Source organism: Schistosoma haematobium, chromosome ZW (genome assembly GCF_000699445.3).
Source record: "Schistosoma haematobium chromosome ZW, whole genome shotgun sequence".
Classification (NCBI taxonomy): Eukaryota; Metazoa; Platyhelminthes; class Trematoda; order Strigeidida; family Schistosomatidae; genus Schistosoma; species Schistosoma haematobium.
The window spans coordinates 53,858,047-53,877,116 of NC_067195.1; the positions used below are offsets into that span (position 1 = coordinate 53,858,047).

The following is a 19,070-nucleotide window of genomic DNA, read 5'->3' on the forward strand; positions in this document are numbered from 1 at the left end:
TCACTTGTTTAGCGTATGCTCGCTCACGACAAACCTTCAATGGATTTAATTCTTCATGAAGTTCGTTTACTGGTATGTATGTATCAGATTTTATTACCGTATTGATGAATCCCTTACCTTTAGAAGCAATTAAACGGACATCCAAACATCCTTAAGTTTTTTAGTGCAGCATCTGTTGGTAAAGAGAAAATGAAGGTTATTGGTACTGAGTTCTTAATAGTCACAGAGTTTTGTAAAGGTAAGTTCATATTTTCTCTCCTCATATTTGTTAAACATTTTATATTGTGTCCATATTTTTGTAGTCAATAGTTTCTGTGAAGTTTTTAGACCTATTGATTCTATTATTCATAAAGGTATTTAGTAGCTGCTGTTTTTTTTTTTGATTTCCTTGATTTGACTGTTCCACTCTATTGTTTATGCCACGACAATAGTCTGACATTCATGAACAATATAGGACCTGTCACAAATATGTATAGATAGATTTTATATCTTAACTATTCCTGTTATCCTGCGCAATTTTCCTATCATATTGAAAATGATATAACAGCCTTAGTTATTTACGTGAAAGTGCTACTTTTCACTTTCGAAACATGTTTTTCAGTAACTGTATTAGTTTCTGGTAATCTGTCTAGGATCCACTAACATCAGTGAACTATTTTTCAGATTTTTCCTATATTACATAGTCAACAACGTAATAGCTGATATTGGTTTGTTTGCGATCAGTAAAGTCTGTATCAGAGATTTGTCAACAGATGAAATTCTTAATGTTTAACTTTTACGGAATGAGTGATTTTGGCCGAAAAAACTGTTTTATTGGATTTAGATTAATCACTGTATTATGTTATAAAATTAGTTTTAGAAATAATGTATTCATTGAAATAGAATGCAGCGGTTGTTTAGCATTCTAATGCATGATTATTCATCAGTTTCGATAACTGGATAATGAATACTTTTTTGGTAGTTTTTCACAGCTAAGTGTTATTTTCACGACTGAATGGTTTTTGTAAATCAAACTGAGTGTTTTGTGGATCTTATTAAATTCACCTATGATCATTTGAAATGAATAAAAGAAGAGTTTTCTTTATAGTGACACCAGTGAACATGTAGATTGGTAACACTTCGAAGATGAGGATTCTACTTCGTAAGCTTGGAGCAGCTGAATATGGAAAGTATTCGAACCTTATCTTGCCAAAAAAAACCAACGATATTTTTTTGATTCTAATGTACAAAAATTAACAGAAATTTCTACTAATCAGACTTCTTAACTTAATTTGCAATATAAATGTCTTAAAACTGTTAAAAGACCTGAAGAGGATTTTTTTCATATGCAGCATTTGTTAATAAATAATGCTAAAGTTTTAAGCTGCGTTCACTTCCTAACGAACAATTTGAGTGTCTTATCTTTGTATGCGGGTCACAATCATTGTCACACTCAGATGTTCGTACTAGAATTTTAAGCAGAATCAAGTCAGATCTCAGTCTTACGTTTATAGATATCACAAATGAATGTCATCATATTATTAATCTTGAGAATGATACTAAAACGATTAAACGCCCAAATCTCAATTCATTTGGTTTGATGAAAATTCCTCATTCAGACCACATGATTCGCGAAATTTTTCATGCCCGAATCAAACGTGTAATATCTATAACTCTAATTCATGTTGCTCTAAAAGGACTCCCACTAGTTGGAACTATGGGACATGGTGTTCTTCACGTTTCTACCCGTTCAATGAACATAAATCCGCAAAATGTGGAGTAACCGACCATTTCGCAAACCCAGCAAACCTTCATCCCATTATCGAATGCCAAGAAGGATAAATTTTGTACATGTATTGTCGAAATCTAACCCCCAAAGCTTACCAAAGTATTTATCCGATAATGTTAATGATCGTATTATCACTTTGCAATTGGACACTGCATCCGATGTTACTTTGATTTCTCGCAAAAATTGACACGAACTTGGCCAGCTATGCATCCATCCTACTAATGATTGCATAAAGAACGCATCGGTCATCCTAATCAAAATTTTTGGAATTACCAAATGTACAGTCAGATTTAATCTAATAATCAAATCTAAATGTTATGTTGCTGATGAATCCTTCAATCTGTTGGGTCTTGACTGGATCACAAAATTTAAAATGTTTGATTATCTTTAATCTAGATTCAGAAATGCTCGATCAGTCTTCTAATCCTATTTGCATCCAAGTATATTTCTATCGTCATATGATGCACAAATGGTGACAGACATTTTCTAGCGATTTTCAAAATGATCACAAAGGGAGGGATTGACCGAGAAAATCACTAGAAATAACCCCAAATCGAGCCTCACCCAACGGAAGGAAGACTTCGAATTCATTTGATAACATTTATCCACAAAGAGAGAGAGATGAGATTATAAACCCAAGGCGAAGATAATTGAAAATCAGTTTCCTAATGGGAAATATATAAACCACATCTATGACAGACGATTAAATTCAGATAAAGAACCTCCTAGCTTGAGCCTGCAGCTAGTTTGTTTGATTGATTTAGTCAGTTTAGAGCATCAGGATCAGCATGAAAAAAGTGATAGCCAGACCTCGAGAAAATCATCAAGAAGACGGCAGTCCCCTCTACGCCTTCAGTTACATCCAAGGAGTAAGATATTTTTGAAGAGGGTAAGGTGATATGGAGTCAGTCGACGGCGATCAAAAGGGACCTAAAGGTCAAGTGCATTTCCTTCGGGTCAATTTACTAAGGATAGAGTAGTATATATGAATGAGTGTTTGTGCATTTCATCCTGTAGCCCAATACACTTTCTCGCTCAAGTAGTCATTTGGGGGGGGGTGTTCGCGCGTAGCACAGAGTGTATCAGTATCTGCTTTCGGACACCACGCGTCACAACAATTATACTACATGAAGGCATTAGTGTGAAACCTTTGTAAATACTTTTTAACATAAATATTAAAGCAAATTTTGTGGGTGCTATAACCATACATTTTACACTGACCGCGTTGTTCATATTGCTTGTAAATCTTCAGGAAAAATTAAATCTCACAACGTATAAAAGCAGTGGTTACTGAATCTTAAATGAAATATCATTACCTCTTTTCCATGATACAAGAATTTCATATTTGAGCAGTTTAGCTAATTAATTTATTTCTTAAATTTAGGGGGTCAGTTGGATAAATATTTACCGGCATCAAAATGTGAAAATCCCCTGCCATCGAACGTTATCTTACAAATATTTCATCAATGTTGTCGTGGTGTACAACATATGCATAGTCAATGTCCACCTGTGATACATCGAGATTTGAAAATTGAAAATCTATTACTTACTGATAATTTTATCATAAAGTTATGCGATTTTGGCAGTGCAACTACAATTACATATAGTCCAGATCAATCATGGACTGCTTTAAAACGTGGAAGTGTTCAAGAAGAAGTGAGTGTTGCGCTATCAGCGAGTTTAATAATCAATTTTAAAAATTAACTCTATTTTAGCACTGTTGTTTTTGAACAACCATGAAATGATCAAACTATTTAACTTTTAAATTGAGCTACAGCTTCAAAAGCTTGCTTCATTAAGCTTTATTTAGTGTATTTTATATATATATATATCTTTATATGTGAAGATTTTGTGCAGTTTAAAATTTATCTCATCAAATCGGTTGGCAAATCACTGACAAGGTCCAAATTTAATTGTGTAAAAATATTGATTCACGCTACAAACGCGCGTTACTGAAATGGAAAGAGTATTTGTCCACAATGGCTAAATACTAAAATAGCAATGCAATTCTGTTAAAACTAATATGTATTCAGCTACATGCACCCTAGACGTGCATGGTGTTTCTTTTCAAGGTTTGTTCATCTATTTCCCCTCTGTAATTTGTAGTGTGTTGTAGTTTACATATTTAAAGTTTGGGCATTTCTGTATTCCACATTTGAGTAAGATATTTTGGGTTAATTATTTCACTTTAAATCGTTTACACAACCTCTTATCTAGACTTTAGAGTTTAAGCGCTAAATAAGTTCATCCCTGTTGTTTAGTTATGTATTTCTCAAAATCAGACATATTTAAGACATATGTTGTAGTCTAAATCCTATCTTCTTGAGAGATATTATACAAAAGATTGTATTCTTATTTTATCAGTCAAATTATTTGTTTGTCATATCTACTTTCTTATAGTTGTACCTTTGTACTGAATGCTTACTAGTGTGGTGAACGAGAACACCAATGGGGACAATCGAATACAAAATTATAGAGCACCTTAGTAAAATCGGAGAAAATTCTTCATTTGCGAAGTATTAGTCAATTACCTCAAGCTTGATTGTTCCTTCTGCAAAATGTCGATCAATCGTCTCGGACTTCGTTGTTATTTCGTTTCCACACCAATAATTATTTGTTCTCGTTCTCTTTTCTTTGATCTTCGTAACCTTCTGCCTCCAGGCATTCCACTTTGGATTGATGATACATACTACTTATATCTGTCGACATCAGTAGTACACCCCGCACTAGTATTTGTATCTGTTAAGTGGTATCATGTTTTACTAATAGCAATAGGCACTGTTGAACCAATGATTGATCTTCGAATTGTGCATTGTCTTCTGACACTGATATTATCTTTCAGTTATAAATTATTTTGTGAATAGATTTTCAAAACATATGTTATATTCTTTTCACCATTCATTCAATCTTTATCTAGTTCATGTGTATGTTTTGTAGTTCGTTCTTTCCATCCTCACCATGTTTTTTTTACATCGTCTTAACTGCTATCTTAAGCTGGAGCGTTTCACAACACCAATGTATCGGGCTCCAGAAATGCTTGATCTTTACCAAAATTATCTTATTGGTACTCCATCGGATATTTGGGTAAGTCATTTTTAAAAATAAAGATTCATTTAACTGTAACCCATCTTCATACTAATTAAGCGGTATTGTTGTGTAATCTTAAGTGCCAATCGAAACTTATTGGTCAGATCGCTGTGTAACCATCAATCTAAGTTGCTCAAAATCGTGTTAGGTTATGTTTCTAATCCTTATTCTTAGTGATAGTTTCTATTGTTTTACTTATTTAAATTTAATTCTAAATAAATATAGACGCTAAAATGTACACTATAGTAAGTTTTATTAAGATTCGAAAAAATATGCAAGCGTTTTGGAATCATTGTTCTCTTGAATGAAACGTTTTATCCATAAATCTTCCAACAAATATTAAGAGGCATATCCTTTCGAATCTCAGACTACATGTTCATCATTGCTTTAGAAGCGGGCTTTTTCTAATTTTCTAGTTAAACACTCTGTATCCAGCAAACCGGTTTTAGCATTAAACACACCGTTGTTTTTTCATTTTTCCAAGAAGTACTACTTTGTCAGTTGAAACAGTTAGTACCGACCGTCTGTTAGAGCGTTTAAACCCTTAACTATATGAAAGCATTTCGTAAAGAGCATCGCATATCCCAAGGTTTGGGGAATTCATATTAACTTTTTAGATATCAATAAATGTTTCTAAAAAGGTAAACCATGTCAAAATTCTTTACAGCCGATTAGAAAAATTCATAAGATTATGAATGTAAGCTTTTCCGTAAATTACTTTGTCGACCATTTAAGTTAAAGTTTTTTCAGAATCTTGTATAATCTCAAGTTCAAGATTAACTGTACAGAAACATTTTCTTATTTTTTATGATTGAAATGATCTTGGTAGTAAATCGTATTGTTGTACTTCTCTCGTTTGATAATCGAAGTTGTACATTCATAAGAGCCTGAAAACCAATTAGAAATAAAGTGTTGCAAGCGTTTATTGAACCAGACATACTAAACTTATTGTCTATAGGGTTGTTATGTTTGAAGAGATTACGAGATCATGTAAATCTGCGAACGGAACGAAGACTAAGCAACACAATGACCAAATAAACTAACTATTCAGATGCGTTCTAGCCCCGCTAACTAGAGGGAGAAGTCCAGGTTCAGAAGAGGGAAAGTGTATTCCACAAGCAGCCAGAGGCATGAATCACCACAAGCACAACTCTAGTATATATATACAGAATAGAAATATCCTTGGGAAAAGTAACAAAATAGTATATTAAAAGATAAAACGAACCAATGACATTTACGGTCCTTCCAAGTGGGAAATACAATCTGAAGGTAAAAATTGGCGCATTTGGCGCGCAAACCAGAGATTCAGATTTTCAAAATAAAATTACAAAAATAAGATGTTTACCAAATGAGTTCTGGGGATCTAGCATCCCTAACAAGGGTAGAACATAAGAGCTTTAGTAATCTTTTATCTATTTTATTTTGAATATAATGAATTCCGCTATTAGTTGCTATAACCTAATTTTATTTTGAAATTAATGATCCCATGTCCTCCCATCCGTCTATAGACGATTTAACCATCCCAATTATCTACTCATTTGTTTATTGTCTTCAGTCTTATTCCACTTCGATTATATTATGTTGGTGTAATTATTTTGGACTTGTTAAGTTGATCACGGGAAACTCAATTTTTGTTAATAATACTAGAGTATTACTAGGAATAGCGGTAATCTGGAATACATTTTTTTCCAATTCAGTTTTTCGTATGACTTTTACCCTTTTCTGATTGATTGGTACTACTTTTTGTTTGCTAATTTCGTGTACGGATGAAGGGTTATGGTTCTGTTTCAAAAAATGTTTATTGAGTTGTACTTCTCCACGTTGTTCTGCCTAAACATTAAGATTTTCCTTCACTTTCTCTTTTTCTTATGGTAGTGTCTAATTTTTAAAATATTATGTTCAGGTTCACGACAGGACCGCTTGTATTAGAATATCTCAGCTGTCCTTAAATCCGTTAGTATTGTAGATCAATCGAAAACCTCAATAAAGATAATCGTTCTTGTTAATATTCAATAGAACTTGATAGATTTGTGATGTCTGTTTACCTTTGTTTGACAATAAACTATAATAATAAACTGAAAAAATGTTTAGATAATGCAGGATTTTTTAAAAAGAAATTTTGATAACATTATTCGAAATTATAAGCAAAGATGGATAGTGGCGAGCAGTGGAATCCAGGACGCGCGTCTCGTCCTATTTGGGACTCGTCGGCTGGACGTACCTGCATCTCAGAGTGGATGTTCTCTCTGGGACTCGAACCCAGTGCCGTTCGCTTCAAACGCCATAGCGTTATCCACTTACCTACTGAGTCTTGACCAATCGCAGTCCTAAACATCAATGGGAAGATTTAAGTAAAACAATACCAAGTGAATTAAACTTCACCCCATTTCACAAGCAATTAGCTATCAGGACTCAGTAGCTAAGTGGATAACGCGATGGCGTTTGAAGCGAACGGCACTGGGTTCGAGTCCCGGAGAGAACATCCACTCTGAGATGCAGGTACGTCCAGCCGACGAGTCCCAAATAGGACGAGACGCGCGTCCTGGATTCCACTGCTCGCCACTATCCATCATTGCTTATAATACTTGTAAATTAAGGAAATATCGAGGCAATACGCACAGTATGCACATATGCCAATAAGAGACTAATCAATCGCAGTCCTAAACATCAATGGGAAGACTCAAGTAAAACAATACCAAGTGAATTGTAGTTCAAAATGTTATAAACTGTTAATTGACTCAGAATTATTCGAATAATTTTAATTGTGTGTTGATGTTCAAAACCTGTTTGTATTAGTATACATCTAGAATGTTGGGATTGAATTTAAAAGCAATATTTCTATACTCAATTTGTATTTTTAAGAAACTATATTTTATTTATCTAGAAAGTATCATTATTATCATTGTTTATTACAAATGGAACTACTCAATATTTTAATGTTTATTTTATCATTTTTTTTATTTAAGGCTTTAGGTTGTATATTATTTTATTTAACATGTACTTATCATCCATTTGAGGATTCATCGAAATTGGCTATTCTCAATGCTAATTATAGTATACCGGCATCAATAAGTTCAGTGAATGCACCATTTTGCAGTTTAATTCGTAAGTTTACCTCTTGTTTTAGTGTTACTTCGAAATAGGTTTGCTTTCATTACACGTTAATTAAGTGTACTTCAGAGTAATATGTCACTAAGTTAGTAAACAATACTCGAGGTTTTATCATCTTATTCTCGGATTCTGGTTAGAAATGGAATTCAGGATACTAATCTTCATCCTATTTCGGGCTTATCTTTTAGACGTATCTGCTTCCAATTATTGGTTTTCACACAGTCTCCGATTCAGTACCTATCGTTTCTAGCGTCGAGTCCACCAAGCAACTGAGTCCCGATATCCACTAACAGTGTCCCAGTATTTTTGCGAACGTCAACACAAATGCGATTACATCCATCTGATAAGTTTCAAATGGACGAAAATGTACTCCCTGTATTCCACTGCCATTTACTATCGGAATATATATTAACTTGTAATTACAGGTGATTTATAGGCACTCATCTAGTATCCATATTCCAAAGTAGATTAACTAGAATCGTTCTGAATGAATACATTTCGTCACCCTGTACGTTTTGTACAATGTTCCTAGCCACTTGCAAGTTCTCAGAAATCATCAAATCTTGAATCCTAAGAAACCAGAAGGGTGATATATATATATATATATATATATATATATATGTATATATATATATATATATAGTCGTATGCTCATCAATGACTAATTTTGAGCGGCGATTCTTGAAGTTCTAGAGAGAAGCTGTAAACACTAGAGTTCAATCTTGTCTAGTATGGGACAGCTAACCACTGACCACATCGTAAAATGGTTGCGCAAATCAGTTGGAGTTAAGCATGTAAACCATTAGATGTCGGCTCAATGGTTTAAGGAGTGTGTTTGTTGTCATACCTGAAGGTCATGGTCGTTGATGCGCACTTCTAAGGAGTGCCGCACTGCGACCTAATGGCTGTTAAGGACTTTCTAGTTTTGAGCGGTTGCTTGTGATGTTGACTTATATCTGTTGTTATTATCACAAGTAATCTAGTCAAACTAAATGTTACCCATTTTTTTCTTTCAGGACAATTACTTCTCATAAATCCATCTCAACGTCCTAACATAAATGAAATTCTTGGTGAGTTATCTGAATTGGCGTCTATGAGAGAAGTTCGAGTAAGTGGTTCTATTCCTCTGTTGGAAGAAGTTGCTAAAAGACGTAATGTAAACGTTACAGCTAATCCTACAAGCCAGCCAATCAGTAAGTAATTGTTTGAATCAGACAATACAACTTTAAATCTCACCTAATAAGTTCCAAATTCTGGTAGTTAATTGTATGATTTTGTCTAATCTGTTATTTTTCATTCTGTCAGACAGAAATCAGCCGAAAATTAATAACTATTTGATTCAGTATCCTAACCAGTGACTAATATTCAGATTCCTATGTAGTCTTTTCTTTTCAATCATGACAATTTCTCATCATAAGTGCTTATAGAAGTCAAGTCATGGTGATAAGAAAATATTAACTGTTTATTTGAAAGAACAATAAAACTGTCTTACTTGTACTTTGATTTAGCATTTCCGTAATTCTTAATTAATTAAGGTAAGTCAACATTCTAAGCTAGATTAAGTTACCAGGATGTTTATCAAGTTTGATAAATTGAGTGTCATGAAGTCAAGGTATTTAATATTGTTCCAGATACTTATTTCTATTAAACTGAGTTTGACGATATGTCTTACTCACTTATATCGACATTGATATTTATCGTTTGACTATTCGCTGAAACAACCTTTATCTCAGTTCAATAAGCTTTTTAGATATTTGCTATAAGATTGAGTACACAAATGCTTACTTGAGAGTTAAGCTATATACTATCGTCTACCGTAAAGTATGCTCACAGAATAACCAAGTAAATCAATTTGTTTACAGCTGATTAATTACTCAATGGTGATATATTTATATTGTGCTGATCAAATTCTGTTAATCAAGTTAGTATGTAGGCACTAGTTCGAGGGAATTGACATCACATTCACTATGTTGAGATTGTAAGTAGTCAACAGGAGATCATCGACCTAGGTTTTCTTTAGTTGACACTCGTCAGCAAGGTGTTTCTGCAATCTTGAAGCTGACGTGGGTTCGAGTCCTACATAGCGTATAATTTACCTCAAGATTTCAGGTATACCTTACTAACATGTGCCAACTAGCATGAATGCTAGATCCAAGATCTTCCGGCGTTTACTACCAACCACTTGAAATATCACTCTATTTTCTAGTTACCTGTTGTTTTGTGTTTATTATTTATTAAAAGCATTTTTATCCCCATTAGCTTAATAGAATTGTTTTATATAGGATAAGGCATTGCTTTTAACAGACAGTGGAGCAGTGATTTAGTTATGATAAAATACACAGGTTTTAACCACTGAGTTTCCTGCACGCTCAAATCTCATTTTGATTTGAGTAACAGGGTAGAATATGATTACCATTCGCACCTAAAATGTAGCTCAAAATAGAATACACAAGTCTGTAAATGATTATTAAATTATGGATAATGTAGTTCATGCCCTGACAAGTTCTTTAACTACAAATAACCATTGAAGGCACTCACAAGCCCATCATTTTGATGATGATTTGTAAGGATGTATTTTAATCAATACATCTTGCAGAATACTTTGAAATAAGTGTTTTTCTTTTGACGGAAAAATGTAGTTAAATTATCTTCACCTTAAAATCAAATTTAAAAGACTTTAAAACATTGAAAATTTACTCATTCCTCTTACTTTATAGATCGTAATGATCCTAAAGTTAGTGATTATCATCCGAGATCAATGCATTCAGAAAATAATGTTGTTACAAATCCACAACCGTCATCTAATAAACCATCTAGACCCAATCCTCCAACATTGCCCTCACAACAAAAATTAAATCCAACAGTTAGTTTTAATCCACCATCATCATTGTCATCATCATCAACAGTAGTCATAACAACTCAAGCACCTACAGTTAATCAAATTTCAAGTAATCAACAATTATCCAATCAATCTATGAGTAATATGCTTGGTATGATTAAAGGAGGCGCTGGCAATTTAATTCGTAATATACGAGATGCATCAACTAAAGTTATTGGGACTGTTTCTACGTGAGTACTATTTGTTGTTGTCATTTTTCTTCATTTATGCTCAAATTACAACAATTTACATTTATCTCAATAGTTGAAATCATGAGTCAATTAAAGCTAAACCACCATGGAAAACCTGAAAGCACTGGACGGCTGTTTCATCCTCGTATGGGACTCCTCAGAAGTGCGCATTCATGTCGATATAATATTAACAGGCAATAATTACGTTTAATTGTTAGGTCCTCATTTCATTGGGATATGATGGGCAACATACAATAAACTATCAAATCATTATTATTTTTTCATTTAATCATCTTAGTTAACTAATAAAATAAAATGTGTTGTCTTAGTCAGTTTTATTGTTTTCTGATATCAATTCATTTGGAAATCGTGCATCAATTATTCCATATTGTGTAAGGAATTATCAATTGATTATATCGTATCATTGCATTGCCCATTATTTATCGATCAGTATTCTACTGATTTATTCGAATAGTTTTAAACTCTATTCATCATTATCATATAATAATTGTCGTTTGTCTTTTTTCTTCGTTTGGGGAGGGGGCAGAGAAGCGAAAATATTACTTTATTATCAGTTATTATTATTAAGTCACAAGTTACATTTGTGAGAAAGTTGAATGCACACTACTGAGAAGTCCCATACTAAGATGAAACGGCCGTCTAGTGCTTTCAGGTTTTCAATGGTGGTCTAGCTTCAATTGACTCATGAATTCAATTATTAAATTACTACAATCTCCACAAAACCCTTCACTGATTATAACATAAGTGTTGACATCCATTTAATTGAACACGTATTTTAATCCTGTTACCATGTCGTCAAAATTTATATCCTAAACGTACTAATCATAATTTCATTAGTGATTTACTGAGTGGTTAAAACGTTTTTTTTTTACTTTCAACAATTTGATCTCACGTCTGAACTCGTTATTTATTTGTTTTAATTTGAACAATTGGGAATCATCATTAGTTCGTTCCGTCCTACTTTATGGCAGTGAAACATGGCCGGTAAGAGTAGAGGATATCCGTAGGTTACGAGTATTTGATCGTAGGTGTCTTAGAAATATTGCTCGTATATCCTGGGACCACCGAGTAAGTAATGCAGTTGTTAGGAAACGGGTACTAGGTAAGGATGGCAAATCAATTGATGACGTAGTGAAACTTCATCAGTTGAGATGGCTGGGACACGTGTTGCATATGCCCAACGACCGACTGCCTCGACGTGCGATGTTCAATGGTATAGGAGTAGGTTGAAAGAAAGCTAGGGGCGGCCAAACCAAAACATGGCACAAGTCCATGAAGTCACTGACAAGTGGACTGAGTCATATTGGTAGGTGTAGACTACCTGGTTGGGGACCGCGAGATGATAGCAATCGATGGTTAGAGACTCTGAATGACATGGCTCAAAATCGTTTGCAATGGCGCAGGTGCATCCACTCTTTGTGTTCTCCCAAATTCTAATCTTCTGAATTCTTCATGTCCCTTTCTTTTTTCTCTTTCCAAATTTATTTCACTGGATTATACTCCTTGAATAACATCTTCAAACCTTAATTTTTCTGATTACAGCTTATAATTTTATTACATCTAGCACTACGGGATTTGAATCGACCACTGCATCTCTATGCTAATGTGGCGTGGCAACTCGAACTGATGTACGTACGTACGGAGTTCTACGTTGTTACTGACTGACTGACTGTGTTATAACTTAGCCCTGTGCCCTATTGATGTACAACGTGATGATACCGCCAATTAGAGAACAGTGATTTGTCGACCGGACCAATGATGCATAAAACCAGTACGAACAGTCTAGAGTCCTTAGCGATCCTGCTTCCCCGCCTACCCAACCTGTTAAGTCCAGAACACTAATCTCAGCCTCTGTGATATGAATAATTTATTTCAAACATACTGGGTTTATGTACCAATCAGACAATTCACATCGTACCATAAAATAGGAAACAACATTTGTACAAGATTTAACCAAAAGTGGCTGTGCATATGGGAGGTAGTAATTGATAGACTGGATATAACTCACGAATGGTAAATCGTATAATAACAGTTCATATGTCAAAACAAAGCTTATGATGAGAGGAACACGAATATGAATAGTTTAGTCATTTTAAAATTATACGATAAAAATATACGTATAGTATTGGTCCATAAATGGGTCCCAAAAGTTACCATTCATTATTCTCATCGGGATATAACAGCCTGCACAAAGTATATTTTTCAAAGCTTTAAGTATGTGTACCTAGTTTTGATTACTGGGTTTCATCAATTGCTGATAGGCGTACATACAGGCAAATCCACGTATTGTCAATAACTAAGAAATACTTTAATCAAGTATGCTAGTAATATTTAGTATGCTTTTTTATGGGTTAACTAAACAGCTTTCAGAAAAGCAAACTGCAATTATAGTCTTATGAAATCTCATGTACATAAGGTAAGTTAATATTCATTCATATTAGTGATACGAGTAGCTTATAATGATTTTACTGTTTCAACAATAGTTTTTAATACATGTATCCTAGTTTTATACAACTATCATTCGCTCCACGGCGCCATCCCATAAATCAACTAGCTCTTCTCTTTTTTCCATCCAGTTTTAAAACAGTGCATAATGTGAAAGTCACTGGGGTGACATTAGTAAAACATATCCAAATCGCCAAAGCTGGTGTTTTAAAACATTTTCATCGGTTGAAATAATATCACTATGCCCCAACACACAGTACCCGGATTTAGGTACTAACTGCACGGTGTTATCATCTGATTTAAATAATCCCTTGGAGACTTACGATCAACCACTAAGAGAGCCACCAAACATACTCAACTTAGCGGAGGTTATAATAGGCCTACTTTCACCAATTTATAAACCCGACGTTTTAGACTCAGATTAACGTTACGTCGGTCTATCAATTAATAAATCAAACTTCTGCTTGTTCAGTTTATAGGTGGTAACGTTACTTATAGAATTTTTTTGTTAATTTTATAACTGTCATTTAATAATTTACGCAACTTTTGTGTTTAAAAATATTGTCTCTGAGTTATTTGCTGATGATACTGTTGGGTTATAATAAAAGCATCTCCCTATTTTTGTACACTTATCTTTCAGCACGTTAAATACAGAGCTTGATTTCCAGTTTATCACTTCACGTATAGCAGGTTAGTAATCGTTAATAATCCTACTCACAGTAATATATTCGTGTCAATATTTTATGGAAGTTTCTATAAGGTTCGTACTTAACATTTTCATTGTTGTTGCCTACTATTGCGAACTTGTTCACTTTTATTTAAGCTTCTTAACAGCATCCACGATTATGTTCATCAGGTTTAAATACAAATGTGCAGCGTTTCATAAAATTTATATTCCTCTACTCACCACCTTCATTGTGTTGTGTAATCCTTCACTCATATAGGATGCCTATTGGTGAAGTAAAGAATAGCTCGCTGTTAGACATCTGATACCGTTAATAATTAAGTTTGGGTTCATGTTTATTATGAATTCTCGATGGTGTTTTCGTTCTCCAGTGGTTCTGTGATTGTATTTTTCTGGTTACAGTTACATAGTATAATCTGATTTCCAATTATTTACTAACACCAATGTTCGGCAAGAACGAACTACAAATTTACTGCAGATTTTCACACTTCGGATATCATAGTGTAAATGCCAGCGATCCAACACAGTTTAGGTGCAATGGATTTTCATTGTTGTCTGATACTAGGATACTGCCTGACTACCTAAATTGAAATAGTTGAAGCGGAACCTTGATATTAAACCCAGTTACTGAAAGACTGGTTTTCAAATAACTGATCCAATACTCTAACTAAGTGAAAATGAATTGTGTAGCTTATGTGATTATAATTTCATCATATATGTAATCTTTCCCATAATACTTAGGGAGATAACATTTAATTTCTTTTTTGTTATGTATGGTACATGAATGCTTGATAACTACTAATCGTTGTCATAGAATCTACTAGACTTGAATTTTAGATGGAAGTCAAAGGCGGGAAATGTGGAAAAAGCTTTACTTTCAAGCTTAGCATTAGGTGTAAAAAATAAGTATATATCTTGAATTCGTTGAGGTTGTCAGTATCTGGAAGGAAGACTGTATTGAACCTTTGTAATGTTGTTTACTCAGTTCAATGTTTATTTAGCTTTAGTTTCACCTTGGCAACCACCAGTTGGTGGTGATCTGAAGATATGTCAGCTTCTCTCCTGGTTCTCACGTCTTCTATGTATCTTACGAATTTTTTACTGATGTAAATATGAACGATCTGGTTCTCTGCAGTGTGACCCAGTGAGACCCATGTAGCTTTGTGTATGCATTTGTGTGAGGACATTGTGCAGCCTATAACCAGTTTGTTGAATACACACAGACTTGCAAATCTCTCACCGTTCTCATTCCTTTCTCCTAGTCCATGTCGTCCCATGATATCTACATATCCGGTGTTGTTCATTCCGACTTTGGCGTTTAGGTCTCACATTGGGGTGGTCAGGTGGTTTCCTGGGCGCTTCGCTATGATCGATTGCAGCCTCTCGTAGAACTGATCTTTATTGTCGTCATTGCTATCATTGTTGTGTGCATAACATTGGATAACATGCATTGTGATTCCGTCCTTCTTTGTTTTGAAGGATGCTTTGATGATCATGGATCCGTGAGATGCCCATCCTATAAATGCATTTCGTGCTTGTTTGGACAGCATCAGAGCCACTCCCTCAGTGTTTGGAGCATTTCCCTTTTCGTGACTGGAGTACAGCAACATCTCTCCCGAATCTAACCTTTTCTGTCCAGTTTGGGTCCAATATGTTTTGCTGATTCTGAGCACCTCCATGTCGTATCTCCTCATTCCGTAGTTATTTGACTGGTCCTTCTGGTCTCCCACATTGTCCGAACATTCCATGTAGCTATATTAATTGTTGGTCTGATTTTTAGATGGTTCATCGACCTCGTGACTTCCGAAGAATCTCAGCCTTCGTTATGAGGCGTCATAATTCTTCCTGTAACTCGGAGAGCAGAGTTTAGATGGTTTAAATTGTTTATTCTGTTTAGGGTTTTTTATTATCATTTCTTCTACGGGATGGGGTTGGCGTCCCTATGCCCTACCCTCCTTCTTACTTGGGCTTTGGACCGACAGTAACTTTAGAAGAGCCGCAGGCGGCGTTCCGGAACGACAGAATAAGATATAATTCGTTAGGGTGATTACTTGGCTCAGACTCCCATCGCTTTTTCGTTCCAACAAAGCCTAGTTTGCCTGACCGTTATAAATTATCGTTGATGCAATGAACAGGGTGTAAACGATCAGTTCCATTTTCTTAGCAGAACTGTTTAAAATAATCTAAAAATAGTTTGAAACCATGTTCTGTGATTGCTCGTCATGTGTTTAATAAAATTTCAGAAATTTCGCCTATTTAATGGTCAGAGTTCAGGATCATCAGATCCGCATTAATGATTCTTGTTATCCCTTTGTTTTTTCTACAAATATCATATAATGGAAAATTTATTCTTAAAAATTGCCATATAATTCAAATATATTCAGTTTATTCGGTAGGGGAATTCTTTTCAACGAGTTCTTTTACCAGGCTGTACAATTGTATGTTTACATATCTGATAAATTATAGGTCAACAAATAATTGCCTGTCAGTTGTAATTTGATTAGTTTTGTGTGAAATGTGACTACGTCTTTTTAAGTAAATAAATTGTTATTGAAACATGATAAATACACAACCAGATGGAAAATGTATCTGTTAGTATTGTTGAGATGAAGATCTGAGAATGATAACCAAGGTATCGAGGTAGAAACGGTCTTTGTAATAATAATAGTGATAGAAAAATAGAATAAATGAGAATCATCTCTGTAAACTCAATAGTGAACAATGAAAAGAGAAGGAACAATGAAATAAATAAAATAAAACTGCAAATTACAGCCATAGTAAAAAGTTGGATATAACAAATTGTTTTTGTACTCACAAAATTGTGAATGTCTAAAGCTTTCCGTATTATAAAGTTAAGTACATTTGACTAAATTCTACCTAGATGTCTTGATTGTTACTCTCAAATCATCATTTCAATTGAATGATACTCACAGATATACTTCCTACCCTATTGATTTGTAATAAGCCCATTTAATTATTTTATAATTTACAATAATGAAATAATACTCATTGAGTACACGCGTCACATAATAGTTATATAATAACACATCGATTATAAACTAACATTGAGTAATTGGAAGAAAGAGGATTAATAATAATCAAAGTAATTATTATTTGTCTACCACTAAGAAAACCAGCTGCTTCGGTCTGGGCACCCGGGCTCTCACACAAACCTGATGAGATGACAACTGTGCACACTCCAATCAGAATTCACACATTTCACATTCACTTAATAATAATAGCCGATGGAGACTTGTTGGTCGCAGGTCAGATAACGGGGACTGTCTACTGCAGCTGTGCACAGACCACAATCTGTTTCTGGCTAGCAGTAACTTCCGGCATAGTCATCGCCGATGTGCCACTGCCGCTCCTTTAGGAGTACCTCTCTGGACCCTGATCATGCCGTTGTTTGCGCCAATCTTACCTTACTTTTCACTAGCCAACGAATTCATCGCCCTAAACGGATTTGTCAGTAAATTGATTGCAGATTGTGTAGCAAATAAGTATCGAACCGAGCTAGCTTATAGGCTAGCTACTATCCCACCGAAAAGTATAAATAAGCATTGGTTAGAATTGCGTGACGCCATGAAAATGGTAAGTTCGTTTGCAGCTTCGCGAAACGTCCCGATTATAAGCGCTGGGTTTCTTCAGGCTCCTCACAACTTATCGAAGCCCGTCGGTCTACTCCGGGTGACCGTGAGTTTGACCACAAACGAAGGACGTTGCGTAATGAAATTGAGCAAAGCTTGCGTAAGGACCGAGAAGCCTGGTGGTCGGAGCATGCCTATGAGCTGGAAGCAGCAGCTGCATCTGGTAACTACCGGAAGCTCTTCCAACTCATCCTAGCCACTGGCAGCAAGAAGTCTGATGTGAGCGAAACAATCTACGAGGATGGAAGTTCACAAGGAACTCCGATTCTTGAAACGCTACAAATCACCGTGCCCAGATGACTTACGTCCGAATCTTTTTAAAGATGGTGGTGGCTTTCTGGCTAGGGAACTGACTGTTGTTTACAAAGGTCTGGGAACTAGAGAGTGTACCATCGTCATGGAATGAGTCGATAGTTGTCCCTATCTTTAAAAAGGGTTCACGTCGTTCCCGTAACAAATATCGGAGGATAAGTCTACTTGCGATTGCGTCTAAGCTATTGGCTTCCGTCATACTTCGTAGGTTGTTCAAAACACGAGAAAGATTGACTCGCGAGAAGCAGGCTGGTTTTCGTTCTGGTCAGCGATGTATTGATCACATATACACCCTCCACCAAACACCTGGAGAAAGACTTGTCGACCTTGAGTATGCTGATGATATTGTCTTACTGTGCGATAATACCCAAGCCATGCAACCTGCACCTCATCAGTTGGCAATTAATGTCTGTAGGTATGGTATGTGCTTTGCACCTTCGAAGTGCAAAATACTTCTACAAGACTGGCAGGATTCTAATCCTGTACTCACCCTGGATGATGAGCAGATAGAAGTAGTCGAGAAGTTCGTGTATATAGGTAGCTGCATAAGTGCTGGTGGTGGCGTGAGTGATGAAATCAATGCACGTATAGCGAAAGATAGAGTGGCTTATGCCAATCTGGGCCGTCGTTGGTGCCTTCGTGATGTTAGGCTGGCTGTAAAAGGTCGGATCTACAACGCGTCAATGAGAGCAGTTTTGCTCTATGCTTGTGAAACCTGGCCTCTCCGAGTTGAGGATGTTCAACGACTCTGTGTTTTATCATCGTTGTATCCGAAGGATTGCTGACATCCAGTGGCAACACCATGTTAGTAATGCAGAGGTATGGCATCGTGTATTTGGGCGCAGAGACGATAATTCAATTGGTGTCACCATCTTGAAATATCGACTTCAGTGGCTTGGACATGTTCTACGAATGTCGTCTC

The 19,070-nt window shown here is 35.3% G+C and overlaps 1 protein-coding gene across 1 annotated transcript in view; it reads left to right on the forward strand.

Moving 5' to 3' along the window:
• The window catches only part of MS3_00003888 (uncharacterized protein), a 46,278-nt gene that overhangs the window by 8,005 nt on the left and 19,203 nt on the right, over positions 1 to 19,070 (forward strand). Inside the window, exons 2-9 of the mRNA XM_051211761.1 lie at positions 13 to 72; positions 124 to 238; positions 3,153 to 3,424; positions 4,763 to 4,852; positions 7,822 to 7,960; positions 8,983 to 9,159; positions 10,684 to 11,035; positions 14,142 to 14,191. Coding sequence (XP_051071859.1) covers positions 13 to 72; positions 124 to 238; positions 3,153 to 3,424; positions 4,763 to 4,852; positions 7,822 to 7,960; positions 8,983 to 9,159; positions 10,684 to 11,035; positions 14,142 to 14,191 — 1,255 coding nt within the window. The remainder of the gene's footprint in view (positions 1 to 12; positions 73 to 123; positions 239 to 3,152; positions 3,425 to 4,762; positions 4,853 to 7,821; positions 7,961 to 8,982; positions 9,160 to 10,683; positions 11,036 to 14,141; positions 14,192 to 19,070) is intronic.